The 22,521-nt window shown below is 39.4% G+C and overlaps 1 protein-coding gene across 15 annotated transcripts in view; it reads left to right on the top strand.

The window, feature by feature from the left end:
• The window catches only part of mef2aa (myocyte enhancer factor 2aa), a 103,731-nt gene that overhangs the window by 26,050 nt on the left and 55,160 nt on the right, over positions 1-22,521 (top strand). For all 15 annotated transcript variants that reach the window (XM_048168323.1, XM_048168319.1, XM_048168320.1 and 12 more), the window contains one exon: positions 11,619-11,837. In XM_048168323.1, the coding sequence (XP_048024280.1) occupies positions 11,784-11,837 (54 nt within the window). In that variant the 5' untranslated portion in view covers positions 11,619-11,783. The remainder of the gene's footprint in view (positions 1-11,618; positions 11,838-22,521) is intronic.

Genomic DNA, 22,521 nt, shown 5'->3' on the forward strand with positions numbered 1-22,521 from the left:
AAATAGTATAGTATAAAGACCCCTTTAAGGAAATGTTTAATTAAGTCTGTCCTTTATGTGTGAAATGAAACTTATTTATTTTTAATCACTTCCTTCCTTTTATGTGATCTAAGTGGCAAACCTCCAGATTTAAGCCTGACATCAGCTTTGAATGACAAGACTAGTTTAGAATTAGTCACATGTTTAAGAGCACCAAGGTTTAGCATGCAATGTGGCCTTCTAGTTGTTATTGTGCCAATATAAACCCACTTCCATGACCACAAGTGTATAAAATCAAGCACCTAGGCATGCAGACTGCTTCTAAAAACATTTTTGAGAGAATGGGTCACTCTCAGGAGCTCAGTGAATTCAAGCGTGGTACCGTGATAGGATGCCACCTGTGCAATAAGTCCATTCATGAAATTTCTTCACTACTAAATATTCCACGGTCAACTGTTAGTGGTATCATAACAAAGTGGAAGCAATTAGGAACAACAGCAACCCAGCCACGAAGTGGTAGGCCACGTAAAATCACAGAGCGGGTCAGCGCATGCTGAGGCACACAGTGTGCAGAAGTCGACAACTTTCTGCAGAGTCAATAGCTACAGAAGTAGAGAGCTTCATGGAATGGGTTTCCATGGCCGAGCAGCTGCGTCCAATCCTTACATCACCAAGTGCAATGCAAAGTGTCGGATGCAGTGGTGTAAAGCACGCCGCCACTGAACTCTAGAGCAGTGTTCTTTGGAGTGACGAATCACGCTTCTCTGTCTGGCAATCCGATGGACGAGTCTGAGTTTGGCGGTTGCCAGGAGAACGGTACTTGCCTCACTGCATTGTGCCAAGTGTAAAATTTGGTGGAGGGGGGATTATGGTGTGGGGTTGTTTTTCAGGGATTGGGCTTGGCCGCTTAGTTCCAGTGAAAGGAACTCTTAATGCTTCAGCATACCAAGACATTTTGGACAATTTCATGCTCCCAACTTTGTGGGAACAGTTTGGGGATGGCCCCTTCCTGTTCCAACATGACTGCGCACCAGTGCACAAAGCAAGGTCCATAAAGACATGGGTGAGCGAGTTTGGTGTGGAGGAACTTGACTGGCCTGCACAGAGTCCTGACCTCAACCCGATAGAACACCTTTGGGATGAATTAGAGCGGAGACTGCGAGCCAGGCCTTCTTGTCCAACATCGGTGCCTGACCTCACAAATGCGCTTCTAGAAGAATGGTCAATAATTCTCATAAACACACTCCTAAACCTTGTGGAAAGCCTTCCCAGAAGAGTTGAGGCTGTTATAGCTGCAAAGGGTGGACCAACTCCATATTAAACCCTATGGATTAAGAATGGGATGTCATTAAAGTTCATATGCATGTAAAGGCAGGCATCCCAAAACTTTTGGCAATATAGTGTATGTCAGATTGATCCCATAGAGAAAATTAGTTCTATTTCTCTGAGGGTGTGTGAGATTTTCTATAGAATGATTTAGTTTTACTCCTCAAGCATTATCTACACACCCTGCCCTATTCTTTTATTCTGGTTCTTTTAATATATTTTGCATAATGAAGTGCTGAAATATAAATGTAGAAAATCTCTAGTTCACGCCTGCGTGAGATTGCCCATATTTCAGTCTCCCCTCCAGGGCTCTTTTTTTGTTGACATGTACATATGTACCATTTTCCTGAAACAGCGCTCATATCCTGATCTCAACTTGTGAAGAATGTATTTCGAACTCATTTGTCCTGCCGCGTAACATCACCTTAAGCCATGTTTTAAAAAAAGGAAGTTAACATGGTGTGAAAAGTTTGTTATGAGTGAGCGCGTGCAGCATTATTCCATCTGCGCTCAAACACGATCCTTCTCCGAGCCTCATTTTCACTCATTTCTTCACGCACACCCCTTTGCTGGATCTTATTAATTATATCTCATTAGTTGCCTTGGAAACAGAGGTGAGGGAATGTGGAGAGAGGAAACTGAGAGACTTTAACAAGGGAAAGAATGAGAGGATGAGAGCCAAAGAGAAAGGAAGCAAAAAGCAGAAAGGAAGCAAGACAGCAGGAAAAAAAGTGTGAGGTGGAAGAGAGGAAAATGGCAGTGTCAGATTAGCATCGGAAGACATTAACAACGACGAAGCTGCAGGGACCGGACTCTTTACCCTGGGCTGCTGGAGAGGAAGATAAGCGCGCACTCACAAAGGCAGACACCAGCACGCCTCCTCCCCATCCAGGCCAGGGCCGCCACATCTGCAGGTACACATCCACCTCTTAGAAGCCAGAGAACAAAAGCCCAGGCTCTCCACCCTCCCCTTGTATTGTTATGTCAATGCATTGCTACAAATGAACCTTAAAGTTTTCCCACCAGACCCGCAACTGCAACACCACACTAAATGGAGGCAAATCAGTCCCTTCCTGTTTGTAATACGCTGAGCGTTTGTGGTCGACGGTCTGGTCATTTGTATTTCAGAGTTCTACACGGTCTACTGCTGATTTGTCCTGTTTTATGCCTTCATCCTTCTTTGGTGTGTTATCGAATGGTGATTCATAGTTATGTAAGCTGGGAAGGTTTGAGCTTCTTATCAGCGGAGGCCAAAAAAAGGGAAGCCTGGTGCTGCTTGTTTAAAAAAAAAAAAAACACTACGAATGGAAAGAATAGAAAGTGAGCGAGAGCTTGGTAGAGCGTGCTGGAGTCGCCTGCGAAATGGCTCTGGTTGTAAACATAATAAACATGGTGGGAGAATACACAGGAGATGGACTTGTGTAGTTGTTTAGTCTCCAACAGACAGGAAGATAACAAGGGGAAGGATCAGAGCAGATGCTTGTCCCAATGGCTCCCTTTTTCCCCTTTCTTCTCTCTCTCTCTCTCTGTCTCGGGCTTTCTCTTTCCCACCCTGTCTAGCTCTTTCTCTAATGTCTCTGGCTGGCTGCTATTGGTCATCTGAAGGGGTTTGAAAAACAGGAAATTGAGTAGCAGGATGTAGAGAGTGCGCTCTGCCCACAGCTTGTTCTGGGACGTTGAGCTTTCAGGCGGCTGTGCACAGGAAACAGTGCTGTCATGGTGGTGCCCGAGATTCTGGACACTGCCTGAAGTCTGAAAAGTAGTGACCCTCTCCATTTTTCCAAGTGCTGTCACTAGGTTTCACTTTATACTATCAACAACATTTTTGAAGTAAGGTATGGAGGATTTTTTTTAAATATATATTGATATTTCATTTATATTGACAGATGGTGTGTGTTAATTCAGTGCACCACTAACTCAAAAGAAATGTAATAGTATTTATATGAGCAATTAGATTACTATATAGTGTGTGTCTTTTCTTGGCGATCTAGTGACTTTTATTTTGGTTCCTTGATTATGATTTCACTTTTTTTTTAACTTTAGTTAGTGTGTAATGTTGCTGTTTGAGCATAAACAACATCTGCAAAGTTACGACGCACAAAGTTCAGTGCAAGGGGAGATATTTTCTTTTACAGAAATGCAGAAGGGCTACAAAAAACGGCTGGTAGGGACTACAACAAGCTTCTTCCCGGGTTGGTGACATCACTGTTACTGACAATCGTCATTTTGGCTGTGTGAGATTCTCCAGCGTTGTTGTTGTTGTTAAATATCCGAAATGCAAGCTGTTAAAGGGTTAGTTCACCCAAAAATGAAAATTCTGTCATTTATTACTCACCCTCATGCCGTTCCACACCCGTAAGACCTTCGTTAATCTTCAGAACACAAATTAAGATATTTTATTTAAAATCCGATGGCTTCGTGAGGCCTCCAAAGGGAGCAATGACACTTCCTCTCGAGATCCATAAAGGTACTAAAAACATATTTAAATCGGTTCATGTGAGTACAGTGGTTCAATATTAATATTATAAAGCGACGAGAATATTTTTGGAGCGCCAAAAAAAACTAAAAAACGACTTATTTAGTGATGGCCGATTTCAAAACAATGCTTCAGGAAGCATCGGAGCACAGATGAATCAGTGTGTCGAATCTGCTGTTCGGAACGCCAAAGTCACGTGATTTCAGCCATTGGCAGTTTGACACGCGATCTGAATCATGATTCGACACACTGATTCGTTTATGCTCTGAAGCATCATGAAACAGTGTTTTGAAATCGGCCATCACTAAATAAGTATTTATTTTGTTTTTTGGCGCTCCAAAAATATTTATATTATAAAGCAACAAGATTTTTTATGTCAGAAAAATGAATGTATAAAGTAAACAAACTTTTTTTTTTTAAAGGCAAAACACTTTCACACTTGTTGAGCGGCTTAAGGCACTGTAAATATACAGCATGTAGAAGTTTCTTTGTAGTCCACGTAATCGCTTATATTCTTAATATGTTTTCAGTACAGTTGAGGAAACCCCAGTTTATACAGTTAAGGGATTAGAGGAACACTCTCCAAAATGACAGGTTTGTGTTAAAGTGAGGTAGTAAAGGTTTGGCGGGCAGATGAGGGAACGCAGTGTGCAAGTGTGTGTATGTGTGCGGTAATTACAGTGGGAGTAGGGCATGTTTTATTGAGTGTGAAAAGGCCTGACCCCAGTACCAGCCCTCCCACTCTCACATTGGCACGTTTCGAAGGGAGAGAGAGCGAGAGGCCTATCACTAACACACGGCTTGTTTTTCTCACACACGCTCACGCCCACTCGCACATGCACGCACAGCGCAATCATTTACATTTATATAGACCCTCTCATCATGGGATCATCTCAGTTACAATACACAATCCTCCCAGGCAGTGTGAAGGACATGGGAGTTAACTTGTTTATAAGACAAGGGAGTGTCAGCATGTCAGGTGGGGCCTCTCCTGTTCACATCTTGAGGTGTGTTAGATAAATGCATGTTTCATATCTCACATGAAAACCAAATATATATTACATTACACAAGAGAAGTCTTTTTTTTCTCTCTCTCTCTCTTTCTGCCTGTGTGTGTGAGTGTGTTTGCCCCCCGTATATGCACCTGTGTTCGACCGTGTGTGAGTGAACGACCTGTGTGCAGCGGTGTCAGGGTCAGCGCAGCGAGCACATGGACATGTCTCACTAGAGATAGGCTTTGCTGTGCACATTCTGTGGGTCATGTACTCCTATTGATTTTCATGTCAGGCCCCGGCAGTTGCTCCTATAGAGACATATTCCCTGCTTATCGATCATAGTGGCTGCAAATGTTTGGTAAGCAGCTTTCAAAAGTGCTGGACTGGTTTAAATCAAAGATAAACTTTTGACCAGGTGCACTACATCAAGGGAGCGCATTTGTAATGCATTTTTTGCGAATACATTATTTCATGTTTTACTCAAGAACTGTATTGTTGCCACAAATGACATCACACTTCAGTTATCTTAATGTTCACTTAGTTTTACATTCTCTGCCGTTCATTTTTGGCTTGATAGCGTGCAGTGAAAGAGTGTGTAATATTCAGGAGAGCTGATGTAATCGACAGTGGTTTCGTACTGCTGGCTCTGCTGCCCATGTCCTGGAGCGCTGGAGTGATCCAACAGGCTCTTAGTGGATCCCACCCACAGCCAGAAAGCCCCACTGCATCCACCCTACTTTCCTATAAACCCAGCTCAAAGACATTTTTTTTTTTTCTTGTTGCGATTTTGCTGTGACTTTTGCTTTTGAATTCACCTGTGAGGGCAGTATGTACGGTATCTTTTCTCTTGCTCTGAGGTAAATTTGCTCATAATTTTACACTTTTAGAAGAAAAGGGTCTATGATAGAACCTTAAAGGGTTCTGTCATGTAATCTTTAATAGGGTTGATATTTTAATACACTATATTGTCTATATATGTGTGCACTGCAAGTGGATTTATTCAGGCATCACAAATGTACAGTGTGGAAAAATTTGCTAAAAATTAACCTGCATTGAACTTTAATAAATTATTTGTGTGTTTTCTGTGGAACACAAACGATATTTAAACAAAACATGTCTGTTGTCCTTACAGTGGCGTCCAGTGTTGTTTGAACCCCACTATTATTATTATTTTATTTTTTTTTGTGTGTGTGCGTGTGTGTTCTGCAAAAGAAAGTAAGTCATACAGAATGAGATAAATTGAAACTAATTTTAATTTTTAGGTAAACTAGCCCTTAGTGATTTGAGAGGTAAACATGTTTTTCTGGTTGTCGGGAAAGAAGGGGTTTGAACATAAGACTCGACTCGAGCTGTAATACACTCTCCTGTACCTGATTAATTATAGGGAATAAAGGTGAAGTGAGGGAGTAGAAGGGATGCCAGAAGCGTTGTCATTGGAATGAGGTTTAAGCAGCCATTTATATGTCATTAGCATTGTGATTGACAGCATTAAATCATCATGCTCTTGGCACTTCATAAAGACCATTAAGAAACTCCATTTTTTTGTCATGATTAGCTGCTTGGAGGTGATATTACTCACACGTGCACATTATGCCAGTTCACTGTAAATGTGTAAAACAAACATTGTTTCTATCATATACACTCACAGAGCTCCTTTCGGTTAAATATGACTGTAGCAGATAAGCTATGTACAATATATCATCAACACAGTACAGTACAGCGAGATAATTGGAGAACAAGTGTTTATAATGAGCTAAAGTCCACCAGACATTCATCACTGTTTGCATTTTTCAGCATTTTCCTATTCTCTTTTTAACATTAAACATCTTAACCATTCTGACCTTGACTATAAAAACGAATTCTATATGTGGCGCATACTGCACTGAATCAACGCTCTTTTGAATTTGCCTGTACTGTATAGAGTATTTTTATATCACATTAACAGTATGCATCGAGATGTTATTTATTATTATTATTTTTTTTAATATATATTAGAAATATACCATTCAAAAAAACTGTCGTCAGGAAGATTTAAAAAATAAATAAATAAATTAATTAACAGAATGCATTTAATGTTTTTATTTCTTTCTATTCATCAAAGAATACTGATAAGAAGTAACATGGTTTCCACAAAAATATTTTTCAGCATTGAAAATATTGTGTCTTGAGCACTGAAAATTCACAGGAACAAATTACTTAATTTAAAAGTATGTTGAATAGTAATATTTATAGTAATATTTCATGACCCCAAATTTTTGCATGGTAATATCTATAAAGTCACCACCCATCTTGTTTTTTGTTTTGGAATATTATATAATATTACATAGTGTAATAGTGTTATGCACTGGTTTCACAATACTGGAATTTATAATTTTGATACGATACCTTGAAAAATATCAGTATTCCATACAGCTTTCGATATCACGTGGAAAACTGCGATATAGATTGCCTTACAGATATTTTTATTATTATCACATTATCATCATTTTTTTTGATAATTTGAGTAATTTTCCTGCAATAGCTTTCACACAGCACAGGGAGGCTTTATTTGAAACTGAACTAAATTTACCAAAAAAAAAGGACAAGTAAACAGTCAGTAATTGCAAACAATAGCACAAATAACAGATTAGAGATCTATAATAAAGAAACATATTAAATAAACATGGCTTTAAGTCTTTCAGGTGGGTCTAACAGTAGGCTAGTGTTCAGGTAAGAAACACTACAGAAATTAAATAATTAAATGTAAAAAAACAAAAAACACTGGATAGTCTTCATTGTAAAAATTAAATACAGATTAATGCTTACAATTAACATTACAAGAGCAGCAAGTGATTTTCTCTCTTTTGTTCTTTGATTAACATGACAGACAGCAGCGGGTTTATTAGGCTGCTGTCACTTTAGGAGCTTATGCACGGATTCAATATACTGTTGCTCAACATGCGCTGTCTTTTTCAACTATTACGTTTCCAAACTGACTGTGTTTACCAGAATACTGGCCAAGATGGGCATTTTGACATAATGTTGTGTGTATTTGAATGTTTAAGCACCATACGTCATGAGACTCAATTTGGTACTTACAGTATGAACTGTTTAAAATGCAGCTTTATGTGCGCGCCACTTATATAGATCAGTGGTGCATGTGCTTTTGATGTGAGCACGAAACCTGTGGGAATGAGTAGAATTATGCACAATACAAGCACTATTCAACTGGAGCGAATGAAACGAGTGAATGACAGGAGGCGGTGTGTGTCACACTGTTAACTCACAGTCGGAGAAAAAAGAGAGGAGAATGTGCAGATGGTATCGGCGTATCGATACTGCAGAAAAGGAGTATTGGAATGTTTCAGATATTTATTTCAGTATTGATACAAATCAAAATATTGATGTTTTTGAAAACACTACCATGCACAACATTATTTTTGCATGACGATCCAATTAAGTCCCACCCTAAATTTTTTCTAGTTGGAGAAGCTTTTTTACATGGATATCAATACGTCAATATAAGGAAGAAAAGGCAATCACAACTTTCGTTTCATGCTGACTTGAACTTTTTTTTTTTTTTTGTAAATCTGTCTATAATTCCATAAATTGTAATGAATTCTATAATTGTAAGTGTGATTTTTCTGAACAAATCTCTAGGCTCATGGACAACCTGAGTTAATCCAGGCCTTGTGAAACAGGGCCAAATGACATCCTTTCTCCTGTATCTCTGAACAAGACACTACCACTCCACCAGTGTGCCAGACCGTCTCAGGGAAACAAACAGAGACTCACGCTCAACAAAACAACACTCGTGCTGTAATAGAGTCCCATTCTGGCTCGCGCGATACAAGTCATTCAGAGCTTCACCCAGCCTGTCTGCGCTGCAGGACCGTAGCTTGTCTATGTCTGTTAAGTTGACAGAAATGTCATGACACAATGCATTACGCTTCTGGACCCACAGTCTCCGAGACGGGCATGACAGCTCACAAATACGATTTAGAGCAACAAGCCTGGATACGTGTAATTATGTTTTGCTGTGTTTGGATAAGCAGAACAGCATTGTTATGTGCACACAAACACAGATAAAGCCCTCAACTTCAACCATGCAAATTTTCAATCAAGAAGCTTTTAAGCTTCGAATGGTTAATCCAAATGTTTTCATTTCAGTTTGACTGATTAAAAAGCTAACAAATAAGAAACCGTTTGGTTTTAATCTCTCGAGTTTGAAATTGTTCGTCGGCAGTGAATAGAACATGATTTTAGAGCACACGCATTTGCCGGGGTTGCATTGTAAATTAATAATCCCTCTGTCGATCCAGATTTTTGAGCAGCCCAACGCTGATCACTCCGCAAAACTCCCATTGTTGTAGCTTTTCTAAACGCATTTCCATAATGAGGGTTTGAATATGGCACTCAAAACAGACAACGCGCACATGTCGTGAGGGCGAGCGTCGAAGGAAGAGCCGACCACTTTTCCTTCCTGCTGGGGGACATGGTGACTGAGAAAGAACAGTGTCGGTCTCTCAGCTCTGGCGTGATGCGGTATAGGGAAATGTCTGATTTTGCCTGCCTGTTGTCAGAGTTTCCTTCTGTGGACAGACAGCGTGATCTCACTCCTAATAGAGACCTGCAGACACCTAAACACCCGTTTCTGTTCAGCCTGTAATTATAGTGTTTATTTCCTGTGGGTCACTCGCAGCCTCCTGGTCATCAACTTCTACATCTTTTTGCTGGCATCGTGTGGCTACAAAGCACGCCGTGGTCTTTCTGCCTCTCTGGAGGAGAGAGTTTCTGCCCTCCCTCAGCGTCTCTCAGATGTGAGATGTGGTTACATAGGCATTTTCTATTTACGTGTTCATCTGTGTCTATGCTGGACGGAGATGATGAATGCTTCCTCTGAGAGGTAGCCGGCTCTTTGTGGGCAGGTTAGCAAGGGGAGACAGGGACAGAAGACGGAGCGGGGGCGACTCGTGAGCTCCCCGGGGGCAAACTGTGCTCTGAACCTTCTTGACTTGGATTCCACGCTCTCTCACGTGTGAATTGCCTCATCTGGCCCAGAGGATTTAAACTAATGTCAGCCTGAGACTGGGTGCACTCTTAATCATCTTAGAAGTGAGAGCTGGCAGCAGCCGGGGTTATGAGAGGGAGAATGAGGCCTGCTTGCTGTCTCCCGAGACGCTGTGCAGAGGCAGGGTGTGTGTGTGCTTGTGTCCTAGGTTGTGTCAGAGAGAGATGCAGACAAGACAGAGAGATATACGTGGGAAGGAGGGAAATGAGTAAAGAAAACAGGACGAGATGACCGAAGAGACATTATGCACCGTGTGCATTCTGAAACCAGACAGATGACTTTATGACCTGCTTATTGGTGTTATATTGGCTAATCTGCTAGGGCTTGCTTCTCTTTAAGCCTGAAGTCAGCAGGAAGCATCCACATGGTTTTCGTCTATACTTATTAGTCTGCTTACTTTCATTATGTTAACTGTCTGTCACATAGTTGTCAATCATTGTTAAACAGCTATGTAACTGCAGGGATGCCATTATGATACTTAGTAAAGCTTGTTTTAGGGCGTTTACAGACTAGAGAAAGCTCTGATGGAGCATGTGACAGATAGGATTGCATAGTTGTTTTACGGAGGGTATGCAAAGCGTTCGAGTTAAGAATGCAGCAATATAAAAATTCTAGCCAGCACCAATAATCAGTTATATTCTTCACTGTAAACCCAAATAATTTTGCAAAATCTAAAACAATTGAGTCAATCAGTTGCAGAAGTAAGCAGAACTGGCAGTTTTTTTATTTTGTACTCATACATTTTAATTGTTCTTGACTTAAAATGTTTGAGTACACTAATTCATGCATTTATATATAAAGCGTATAACATACTTGCTCTCAAACCAAGCCACATGCACCACTTGTCACCATAATGGTAACTCTCCAAAAACCCACGTTAACAGAAACTCTTCTAAATTAGCATAACAAATCATTAATCACTACTAAATCTCCCACTTAACATTAATCTTGCACAAAACAAACAAACATTATATGACGCTTAACTTTAGCATTCACTCTCCCTTTCGAGTGCCATGGGCAAAGCATGCTTGGAAATAGAAATCCCTGCACAGTTTCAGTTAAACTTAAGTTCATTAAACTCAAAACAATGAAACAGTTCAGTTTGCTTAAAATATATCACTTCTGTGAACCTGAAAGAAAAAAATAGCTGCTAAATACTCAGAGAAGTTAATTTGACTGAACTAATTTGTTTAATTTAAGTTTGTCCTACTCAAACCAATTAATTATTTGGAGCGTTGGGATTTACAGTATGATTTATGGCTGGGGTTTATTGTTGATAACAGATAAAAGTAGATTATAATTATATAATATTTGGTCTGAATAAACACAAAAAAAACACTAAACTAAAAAAAAAAATTGTTTTAAATGCTACAAGTGAATTTAGGCATCACAACATTATAATGTATTAGGATTACATTGTATTCATTATAAAATAATATTATATTATTATCTTATCTTATATTCTATTCTTAGGATTGTTAAAGATTAGGTCAGTGTTAGATATAGATTTAGTTTTTTTAAACTAATAATAAATGTCATGTGAGTGGGTCGATCTCCAGCTGTTGAAGAAAGGCAGGTGTGAAGATAAGAAATCATTGTGGCTCTCAGTCTTATATCCTTCCTGCATGTATCAGGCAGCGGAACACGGTGCATTCATCCGTTCTCATCTGCATCAGACCTCCACTTTTGAGTTTTCACATTTATTATAATGTGTTTTCTCTCTTTTTTTGTCTCCCTTTCTGTCTCTGTTATCTTCCTTCTTTCTTTTTCCTTCTTTCATTCTGTTTCGCAGATCGTGGTGTGGACACCTCAGGTAAAAGATACAGACAGAAAGAGAGTGAGAGAGAAAGACTCGAGAAGAAAGAGTGGAGTACAATGTGCTAGGGGAGTGAAGGCAGACAAACTCGTGTTTTTCTGATATTCTCGGGGTGTCAGAGAGACCAAGCAGGACGCCAAGATGGGACGGAAGAAGATACAGATCACGCGGATCATGGATGAGAGGAACCGGCAGGTCAGTAGTTGTTATGCACATCATTCTTCTTTTAATGCTCACAGTAGCCATGTGTGTCTCGAAACCTATTGAGATGCTAGCTCAACAGCAGTTTTGTAGTACATCATTTGTTTGAAACGAGTGATGCATGATATATTGGCAACAGATCAGTTAGTGATCGTTATTACAGGCTTTTAATTTATTGGATAATTTGATATTGGATATTTTATCGTGCATGCTCCATTTCTTACATTTTTTTACCGAAGAGGATTAGGGCCAAGCAATAATAAAAAAAATAAATAAAACCATCTCGAGATTAAAGTCATTATAATGCGAGACTAAACTTAAATTTGAGGGGGAAAAAATCAAAATATGTTGAGAAATGTTGAGAATAAAATCATTAAATTTTGAGAATAAAGTCCAAGAAAAAACATGTTAAATTTCGAGGAAAAAATCAAAATAAAATGTTGAGAATAAACTCATTGAAAAAAATCAATGAATTTGGAGAAACATTATGACATTTAATGATTTTATTCTTGACATTGTATTTTGATTTTTTTTTTTTTTCGAGTTTAATCTTGCATTATAATGACTTTAATCTCAAGATGGTTTTATTTTTTTATTATTGCTCGGCCCTAATCCTTGTCCGTAGAAGAGTTTTTACATTTTACAAAGAAATGAATGCTTTTATTCAGCAAGTATGCTATAAATTGCTCAAAATTGACAATAAAGATATTTATAATGTTACAAAAGATTTATATTTCAAATGAATGCTGTTCTCGATTTATATTCATCAAAGAATATTTTGTATTTTTATTTTGAAAGTTATTTTGAATTGTAATAATATTTCACACTATTACTGTTATGAAGCCTTGATAAGCAAAAAAATCTCACCCGCCCCAAACTTTTGAATGGTAGTTCATGTTATGGAAGAAAATTTTGAATCCCTTCATGATTTTGTACACAACAAACACAACAGGCATGAAAGACCCATTTGATTATTGCTTAGTTTGGGCCATCTGTTCATTGGCTAAACATGTTGTCCCAGCATTCCTGGATAGACACACAGCCATAAAAAGGGACTGGGACACATTTCCAGCCATATTTACAGACGCAGCTCCCACACACCACCCTGCAATTTCGGTCCGGAGAAGTTGATGAGGCAGACAGAGCTGGTGCAAGCCAATTGGTGTGGCAGCGGCACGGAGCAAGGGGTGACCGGGGTGAATTGGGGCGACTGTGGCCTCTCCCTTTTTCTCTCTCTCTCTCTCTCTCTCTCTCTCTCTCTCTTCATACTGGTGGGCTTCTGCTGCGGCCCGGCAGGGCCCGTTGCTCCTTGCGGTTGCAGCTGCTTGGTAGTAATTAGGAGCAGCCACTGCACCTCGGCACCCTCTCATTACAAGGAGGGACAGTGGGATACGCTGTGCCCATTTCTCTCTCCGTCTCCCTATTTCTGCTTCTGTCTCTCTCTCTATATTCCTGTCCTTTCCCCAGAAAAGTGCCAATGATCTGGCCAGCGACAGAGACAGACTGGAATTCACCCTTGTCTACTCACGCTAAATATAAATAACATAACTCAGCCCCGTCTGGTCGCTTTCTCTGACGCGGTCGTTTTAGAGAAGGGAAAATACACATACAAAACAGATGCGGGGCACATACAGTTCCGTTCAAACATACATAGCATGTCTAATATCCATTTGAAAGGGGAAGTCACTTTATTTGTCATGTTTATAGATTTGATAATGAAAAAAGTATGCATCAGTCCACGTCTCTCCAGCTAGACTTGATGCACCCATTCACACCCGCTCAAAATATCATTTGCACTGTCTCGTCGGTGAAATAACTTTCTTGCCATGCTCACGGAAAGCTAATTGAGGTTTTGCTCACTCTCCTGAGGGTGATAACATAACAGCCCGTGCCCTCCTCCCTCCTTGCCCCCAGCTCTCCTCCCACCTCTCTGACAGTTACTGTGGAGGTAGCAGTTCAGCCAAGTGAGAAACTCGAATTTACAGGACAGGCCAATTATCAGCATAACACCAGGTCCTGGGTGGGATCCAAATAGGAAGGCAGGCAAAGAGAAGATGTCTACTAGAAACATCAGCATCTGCACTATCTGCCCCAGCCTACAACATCAGCAAAAAGAAAAGAAAAAAGAAAAAGTAAAACAGGGGGCAGAGACTCATGGAAAAAAAGAGGAAGTTAATGTAATTCAGTCTATTTAATTCTTCCTGTCTTAATGGGATAGTTCACTCCAAAATGTTTTTTTTATTTTTTTATTTTTGTCTTTATTGTAGTGGTTCAGCACATCACAAAACTCATGGTTTGGATCATATTATGGTTTTTGAGTCATGGATCGGATCATTTTTCGGATCAGCAAGAAAAAAAAATATTTTGGGGGTGAGGGTAACTTTGCTTTCCATTTATTACTTAAAGCACACTTTAAGTACTCCGATACTACAGCAAAAACTACTAGCCTAACTAATAAAGTAAAAACATTATTAAAAGCAAGTGAAAAGTCAGTAAAAAATAAGAACACATACATGAAATTACAAGCATAGATAATTACAATATAGCCTAACAAAGTTACAAATAAGGTAAAAGCTGTGTAAAAGCTGTGTTTTGTAGTTTGATTAACATTAATGACATATAGACAACAGCAAGTATTTATAAGCTGCTGTCACTTTAAGACCAAATGCACGGATCCAAAATAATGATACGCATCCTTCTCTTGTTGTCTTTCTTTTGAGATATAACCAACTGTGTTCATGAGAACACTTGCCGAGACTGGTATTTTGACCTAATTTTGTTTATATGTGTCCATCCAAGTGCAAGTAGATGCGAAAGAGGAATCAATTCTGAGTTTGCACGCTATCTGAAATGCGCCTCAGGTGTGTAAATTCTCTTTTGCCTCTTCTAGCGCTGGAATGGTTTAAAATCTATTGAATGTGTAAACTAGCAAGACAAAACACATGCAAATTATAAACTCTTAGTCTATGGTGGTCAAACTTGAAATTAATCTGCGATTCACATCCGTGCCGAACCGTGGGGCCTGGTCCGTATGGATCACAGATCAACAACGATCCGTTTAACCCCTACTTTATTGTGACAAGAGGGAACAGGATCTGAAAAGGACTATGAGCAAGGACTCTAAAGCTATCATCTCCGACCAAAAATGAAAATTGTCTTCATTTACTCACTCTCATGTCCAAAAACAAAAGGTATTTTGACAAATGTCTCAGTGTTGTTTTGTCCATACAATGAAAGTCACTTGTATCTAATGTTGTTTTGTACCCCATTGACTTTCATTATAAGGACAAGAACAGTTGACACATTCTTTAGAATTTCTTCTTTTGTCTTCCACAAAAGAAAAAAAAGTCAAAAATTTTGGAAGGACATAAGGGTGAGTAAATAATTTCTGGGTGATCCCTTCAAGAATTCATTCACTCGAATGGACTTACAACTTTAAACGTATCACAATACAGCTTTTTCTTCTCTCTGTTGTTATTACCGTACACCAGCAAGCTTGAGAGACAATACACCACACAGTAATTAATAGCGCTCTTGTCCGTCAGAATCCGAATTTCACGGTGCTCATCGGAGAGAGTGGTTATCAGTGGCACACAGGCTCAGCCGTGAGTGTGGTCGACTTGCTCAGCAGAGAGTTCTTGGAGACAAATGGAGAAAGATGTAAGACGTAAAGCCCTTTATTAGAGCTTTTGCGTGCATTCGAACACAGTTCTTCCCCCCCGCTAGCATGAACCCGGTCCCCTGCTCGCTCTAGGGTGCTCTCCTCACCCTGGGGAGATGGCCATTAGCATACTGGGCCCGTTGAAAGAAGACAATTAAAATCCTTATCTGCGCGGCTGTGCCGGGAGCTATCTTTATTCATTGCATTAGAATGAGAGAATGCCTTAAGTGGCCTAATTAAATACAGTGGCGGTACTGCACGCAGCACAGGCTTCAGCAGGGGCGTCTCGTATCATTATGAGAAGGGCTCTGGAAAGCCTGTTGACCTATCAGGATTTATTTAGGAGAGCTTAGCAGGGGTCGCAATGTCCACATTTGCGGTATCTGTCAAAACAATGGGTTCAGAGGCAAGCCGCGGGACATTCATTGTGCCGTTCCTGCACGTATCTTACAATATTATTCACCCCCAAGAGGTTTGTAAGATCTTGGTGAGCTTCGGATCCTGCTCCTCAATCGATTCGCCATGAAATTCGCCAGGAAAAAGGCCGAAGGCATAACAGACGTCGATTCAAGCATTGATTGAGTCCCATCAGTGGAAGAAAGAGGTATGAATGCATTATTTTATGAGGATGAAGGCAGAGCATCTCTCTTCTTACTCGGCAGCACACTCACACTCTATGAAATATGAAGGAGCTGGAGGTCCTGTCATGCATGCATCCCTGTCCTTCTGGAGCTTTCCACCAAAAGCCCCTTAAGTGCGGCCTGTAGGAGGAGGAAGGAATGACAGCGAAAGGAGAAGAAGAGGAGAGGATTTGGTGAGCCTCACTGAACAGCTCAGGCTGACATGCTAATTGCAAAGCTGTGTAAGGGGGACGACTGCCATAATAGCGCAGGAGGACAGAATGATCCTGAACCCCCCCTCCCTTTCGCTCTCCACCTGTCCATCGTCCACTCAGTACAAGCTCTGATTTCCTTTACTGCTCTTCAAGCCTGTAATTATATGTCCTGATAATGTCGTACACCTGTCTCATTTGCAGTGCTTGTAATAGTGGTAGTAATATGCTTTTGAATTACTCCCCTAGTAGAAAACTTATAATTACGGTGATGGTCTCAAAGGACCCTAATGAGAGCTGCCTGTCATTGTAAAAACAGCATTACTCTATTGTAGCTTAGATTGTGTTGTGACAGCTCTTTGATTCGGAGAGGATGGAAAGTATTATCGTAGACACTAGAGTAAAGACTCGAGGGAAGAGTTCTGCAAAAGCACGCACAGAAAAACTCCTTGTTAAGCAGAGAGAGAAAAATTGTCGCACGCAGTTTCATCAGGTATCTTTTGGCTTTGTTTCCATACAGTCGACATGCTCTCTCACAGCTGCGAGTGTGTGCGTTTGGACCTCTGTGCCTAACGACGTCCGCTGTACGCCATTAAGCAGGCACACTAGGGGTAATTACCCAAGTCATTAAAAGTTTGATGATTTCACTGCTGGGTGGAGTGTCGCCCGCCCTTGCTTTGGCTTACTTTTGCTTCCGCATGTTCGGGAGTGCCGAGCCTCTCGCTCTCCGTTTAAATTTTTTTTAAGGCAGGAAAAAAGTGGCATGCATCCTTTCATTTTTATCAGACTCCTCTTCTTCTCTCTCCTAAAAGGTTATGAGAGAACACCATTACTCTTTAATGATGAAAACATGGTTTAGAAATCAGGGAGCGGGGAAAAAAAAAAAAAAAAAGGTTTCAGTAAAAAAAAAAAAAAAATTGACATTCACTCGAAGTGCCCTCTCTGATATTGGACAGTCCTTAAATGATTGTAATTGCAGCTAAAGTGGATTATTTAAAGCAAAGGGAGTTTTGTTTTTGGTTTAACTACATTAGAGTATAGCTCTAGGTTTGTAAGGGGAAATAGTGTGGGTGGTTTTCTGTCTGTAATTCATGTTTGATGACAACAACAATGAAATGCTCAGAACAATGAAAACTCCACCTACCTCCCTTCAGTTATTCATCATGGTGGCAGAACATCAACAACACAGAATGAAAAATCTTAGAAATGCACATGATCTTTATATCTAAAAGAATCTGTTCATTGATTTCTTTTCATGTCAAGCCTGTTGACCTGATTATTCATCCAAGAAACCAAAAAAGATCTCTGTTCTAACACATACAGTAGTGAGCTGCATATTGCCTATGTGGTAATCATTTATTTATATAAATAAATATATTTGCTTATTATAAATATGTTTTTTTTAATAAATATATTAATTTATAATGAAGTAAATAAGTATATTATAATTTAAGAAATATATTAATTGTTACATTTATTATCTTCATTATTATTTAATTTAATAAATACTGTATATGCAGTGCTTGGCATTAAAGGGTTAGTTCACCCAAAAATGAAAATTATGTCATTAATGACTCACCCTCGTGTCGTTCCAAACCCGTAAGACCTCCTTTCATCTTCGGAACACAGTTTAAGATATTTTAGATTTAGTCCAAGAGCTTTCTGTCCATCCATTGTAAATGTATGTGCGGTATACTGTCCATGTCCAGAAACGTATTAAAAACGTCATCAAAGTAGTCCATGTGACATCAGTGGGTTAGTTAGAAGTTTTTGAAGCATCAAAAATACATTTTGGTCCAAAAATAACAAAAACTATGACTTTATTCAGCATTGTCTTCTCTTCTGGGTCTGTTGTTCATCCGGGTTCACGACGACTCAGTGAACCGCAGCGCACTGCTGACGTAAGACGCTGCTGACGTGTTATCTGGTGCGCCTGAGTTTCGTTTACAGTCTGAGGGAGTATTGTATTGTATTCAAGCTTTTTTTTTAAATGGTGCGTAAGTGTATGTCGCGGATGTCCTAATCGCCGAAAACAACGACGTAAAAGTGCATTACCACCGCCGACAGATGAAAGGATTCAGTGGAATCAATTCAGTGGAATCAATTCAATGGAATCAATTCAATGGAATCAATTCAATGGAAAGGATTCCGGAAGAGAATACAATGCTGAATAAAGTCGTAGTTTTTGTTATTTTTGGACCAAAATGTATTTTCGATGCTTCAAAAACTTCTAACTAACCCACTGATGTCACATGGACTACTTTGATGACGTTTTTAATACGTTTCTGGACATGGACAGTATACCGCACATACATTTTCAATGGAGGGACAGAAAGCTCTTGGACTAAATCTAAAATATCTTAAACTGTGTTCTGAAGATGAACGGAGGTCTTACAGGTTTGGAACGACATGAGGGTGAGTCATTAATGACATAATTTTCATTTTTGGGTGAACTAACCCTTTAACTTTTTTGCTCACCAGCCGCTGTGGCTAGTGGTTTTTGAAAGTTACTAGCCACTCAGCATTTTCACTGGCCACAATTTTGATACAGATACCATTAGGAAAATCTGCCATATAGATATTTTTAATATTATCTTATGATTTGGCAGCAGGTATATTAGGCTGCTGTCACTTTAAGACCTGATGCACCGATCCATTATATTGTTACACATGCGTTTTCTTTCTCAGCTGTTTAGGTTCACTCAAAACATAACTGGCTGTGTTTACATGAATACTCACCAAGACTTGCATTTTGACATTATTTTGCACAAAAAGCAGAGAAAAAGAACTCAATTTAGTACTCAGAGGCAGGAGCGTAAATCGTTGGGGGGTTGGGGTGCTCAGGCCTCTCCCATCTGAGTGCTGTCCCCTCAAAAAAATATAATTAAAAACCATGCTAAGTATTGTAAATAAATGATAAATACTTAAAATAATTGTGTAAGTAGTAAAGCAATACAAACGCAAACAGGCGTTTTAAGTTTAGAAACATTTTGAGTCACCCCTCCCTTGCCTCACAGTGGTTTGGTCCACCGCGCACGTCACACTTGTGTGTGTACAGTTTTTCAGACAGTAGTTGAGAGGAGTTCCAGGAAGTAGGATGTCATGGCTATTTTATTCAAAATCATGAGATGAAGTGATTATTTTCTCTTTAATACAGACAATACTGAGTAATTAGTCATAATGTAAAAAAAAAAAAGATGATAACTGATGATTTTTTTTTCCATGAGTCCGCTATGTGAGCGATTATAATGTCACCTAGCTTGTTTATGATAGCTTGTTGGATAATAAATCACCCACACCAACTACAACTAACATTGTGATAAGCATATGTGTGAACTGTAATAAGCTTAATAGATTTACTGTTAAGTGTTAGGTTTTGCTCAATGTGTATTCATCGTATTTTGGTGACTTGGTTGTAAACAACTTTAAAAATATTCCAATAAATAAATGGTTTTGAAGAAGAATATTTTGGTCTATTTAGACAGTTTTTTCATTGAACCAAAGAGAAACATTGAGCATAATGGCACCGTCTCCATGCTACAGTAATAATAATAGTAAGGTTTTCTTCTGTGTAACATTACATATATCTTTAAAAAGTAAGATTTTGGCTGTATTATTTGTGTCCCCTTCAGAAATTGCTCTTGAGAAATTTTATGTCCCCAACTGTCAGATGAAATTTACGCCCCTGCTCAGAGGCGCTTCATGTGTGCACACTTTGGGTCAAAATCTACGGGAATGAGTAAAATTATGCACAATACGTGCAATCCCCCACCGAAATTCAAGCCCTGTAACACCAACAATATTCACCCGGAGCAAATGAGTGAGGGGAGGCAGGTTTGTGTGTCAACTCGTTGTCGGAGAGATGAGAGAGCGAGAAAGTGCTCTCTTGAAGCTGGTATCGTTATCTATTCTGCGGAAAATTAGTAATGGAAGTGTTTCAGGTATTTCGATTTGTATCGAAAAATCTATATTTTTTACAACACTACATTGCACTTAGATTATTATTTTAGGTGTTTTTTTTTTTAAAGACTACAATTGAAAAATAGATATATTATATATAATACATAATTAAGTTGCTTACCTTTTGGAACAGCTTTCGTGTCATGAGTGCCTTAGATACCTTTAAATTCTGTCTCCATGGGCATCTCTGAATCACATTGTATCAGAGTATTTCCTTCAAAAGTACAGTATAAACAGTTTTTTCTAGCTTGTTTTGTCTTAATTGCTTTGATAGCTGTCTTTGAACAGAATATAAGAGACCAATTATCACAGGTGAAGTTCATGTTGTGAATGAGTGTGAGAGATAAATGCATAGAGATAAGTCTAATTACAAGGTCACACCGGCTCAGCCCCAGCTGGCTGACTCTGCCCTCTGGGTACTCGAACGCTCAGAACCCAGCAGTGAACTGTGGACCCGGGGCTTCTTCTGTGTCCTGTGAAAGCTGATCCAGCCGGACAGGAGGGAGGGACCTCTGCCTGTCTCCCAGGCCTGAGTGCTCTTTGCTGGGAAGCAGGAGCGCAAGAGCCAGGGGGCTTGGGTCACTCTGCCAGCTGGTGCTATGGCAGACACTCTCTCTGGACCACACAAACCCCCTGCTATTTGTTATCGAGATCATTGAAGCTGACATGCTGCTTTCAATGATATGTCACCCATGGTCCCTTACTATGCTCTCTTCGATATCAGAGGCATCACCTCCAATGCCAGAGAACATTACAGGCCCACATGGCTTGTTTTTCCTGTTGACTCCCCTCCCTAAGGACAGCCTGTGATGGAGCCTTTGACTGACAAGCCAGACCTTGTCATTTCTTTGAGGTGAAACGCACACATACAGATTTACACATATTCTCATACCCTTAAAATACGTGGGTACACTTCTATTTCATCTCACCACGATCCACAACAAGGAATTCCTCAAGATTCTGGTCACGTAAATGCATTACTCAACACTTTTCACCCACACATATTGCCCATTTCCTCTTTATGGGAGCAAGGATTTATTTTTACTTACACACATCCTCATTTGCTTTGATTCACTGGTATCTTGAAATTCTAAGAAGCCACAATACCCAATGGTATACAAGTCAGCCCAGTGCGCTGCCAGCAAAAAGAGGACAGACTGAGAAAAGTAAGAGATACAGCATGGAAGAGATGATGGCAGAGCAGAATTAGTACCCCAGCTACTACCTGATATGCTGAAAAAGTTGTGAAAAGGTCAGCGTTCTTATTCCTGCTGTACAATTAGATGAGAAATGCTAATATAATTACTGGATGGCTGGGATAGAATGACCTTATCAAAGACTGCCACAAGTTGGAGGGAACAAAGGGAAGTTTGGAGCACAAAACATGACTCATAACATTACTTCTTCAAACTTAAGTTACTTTGGGTGCTGTATTGAAGTGCTCCCAATATCTGTTTATGGGACTGATATTCTCACCAATATGTTTTTGCGTTGACATTGGAGTCTGGATTGGATTGGAGTGTGGATCGCCTGTGACTGACTGTATTTGTCGTCTGCGCGAACCGAACTGTGACGTCTGTACGAGGCGAATACATATAACGTTACATCCCTATTAATTACACATATTAAACAAACAAACAAAAAAATACTATTATAACATTTTTCTGTAAAACAAAAATGGAGTATTTAAAAAAATACATAATTATAATAATAATAAAAAATGCTATTGTTAATTAATTATTATTAAAAATATTTTTTGTAAAATTACAATACTAATATGTATAGCTGTATTAATTTCTTCATTTTTAAATTTTAAACCATTGAGCTTTTCTTTTGGCGAAAAGCTTCTCTTTTGTTGACAACAGCTGGTTTACTTCTCATTACAACAATGGGAAGATGTTGGCACATGTTGCGTTCCCAAATGCACGTTATAAACGATGCAAACTCAGAGCAGATGCATAGATGTGGAGCAGCATTTGATGTGAACCGAGTCACTCTGAGACATTGAAAACGCTGGATCATGAGCTGCCCACGTATAAAAAAACACAGTGTCACACTTTACTCTAAAACATGTAGTGCATATATTTATTTAATTAAATCGCAGACTTTGATAACCACACTAAGCCATATTGATTTCTGTTTTATTTCGATTAATTGTACAGCCCTAACTTGTATGACAGTAACTAGATTAGTAAATTACAGTAACGTAGACCTGGAACAAGAAA

The sequence above is a fragment of the Megalobrama amblycephala genome, linkage group LG19 (genome assembly GCF_018812025.1).
Source record: "Megalobrama amblycephala isolate DHTTF-2021 linkage group LG19, ASM1881202v1, whole genome shotgun sequence".
Classification (NCBI taxonomy): Eukaryota; Metazoa; Chordata; class Actinopteri; order Cypriniformes; family Xenocyprididae; genus Megalobrama; species Megalobrama amblycephala.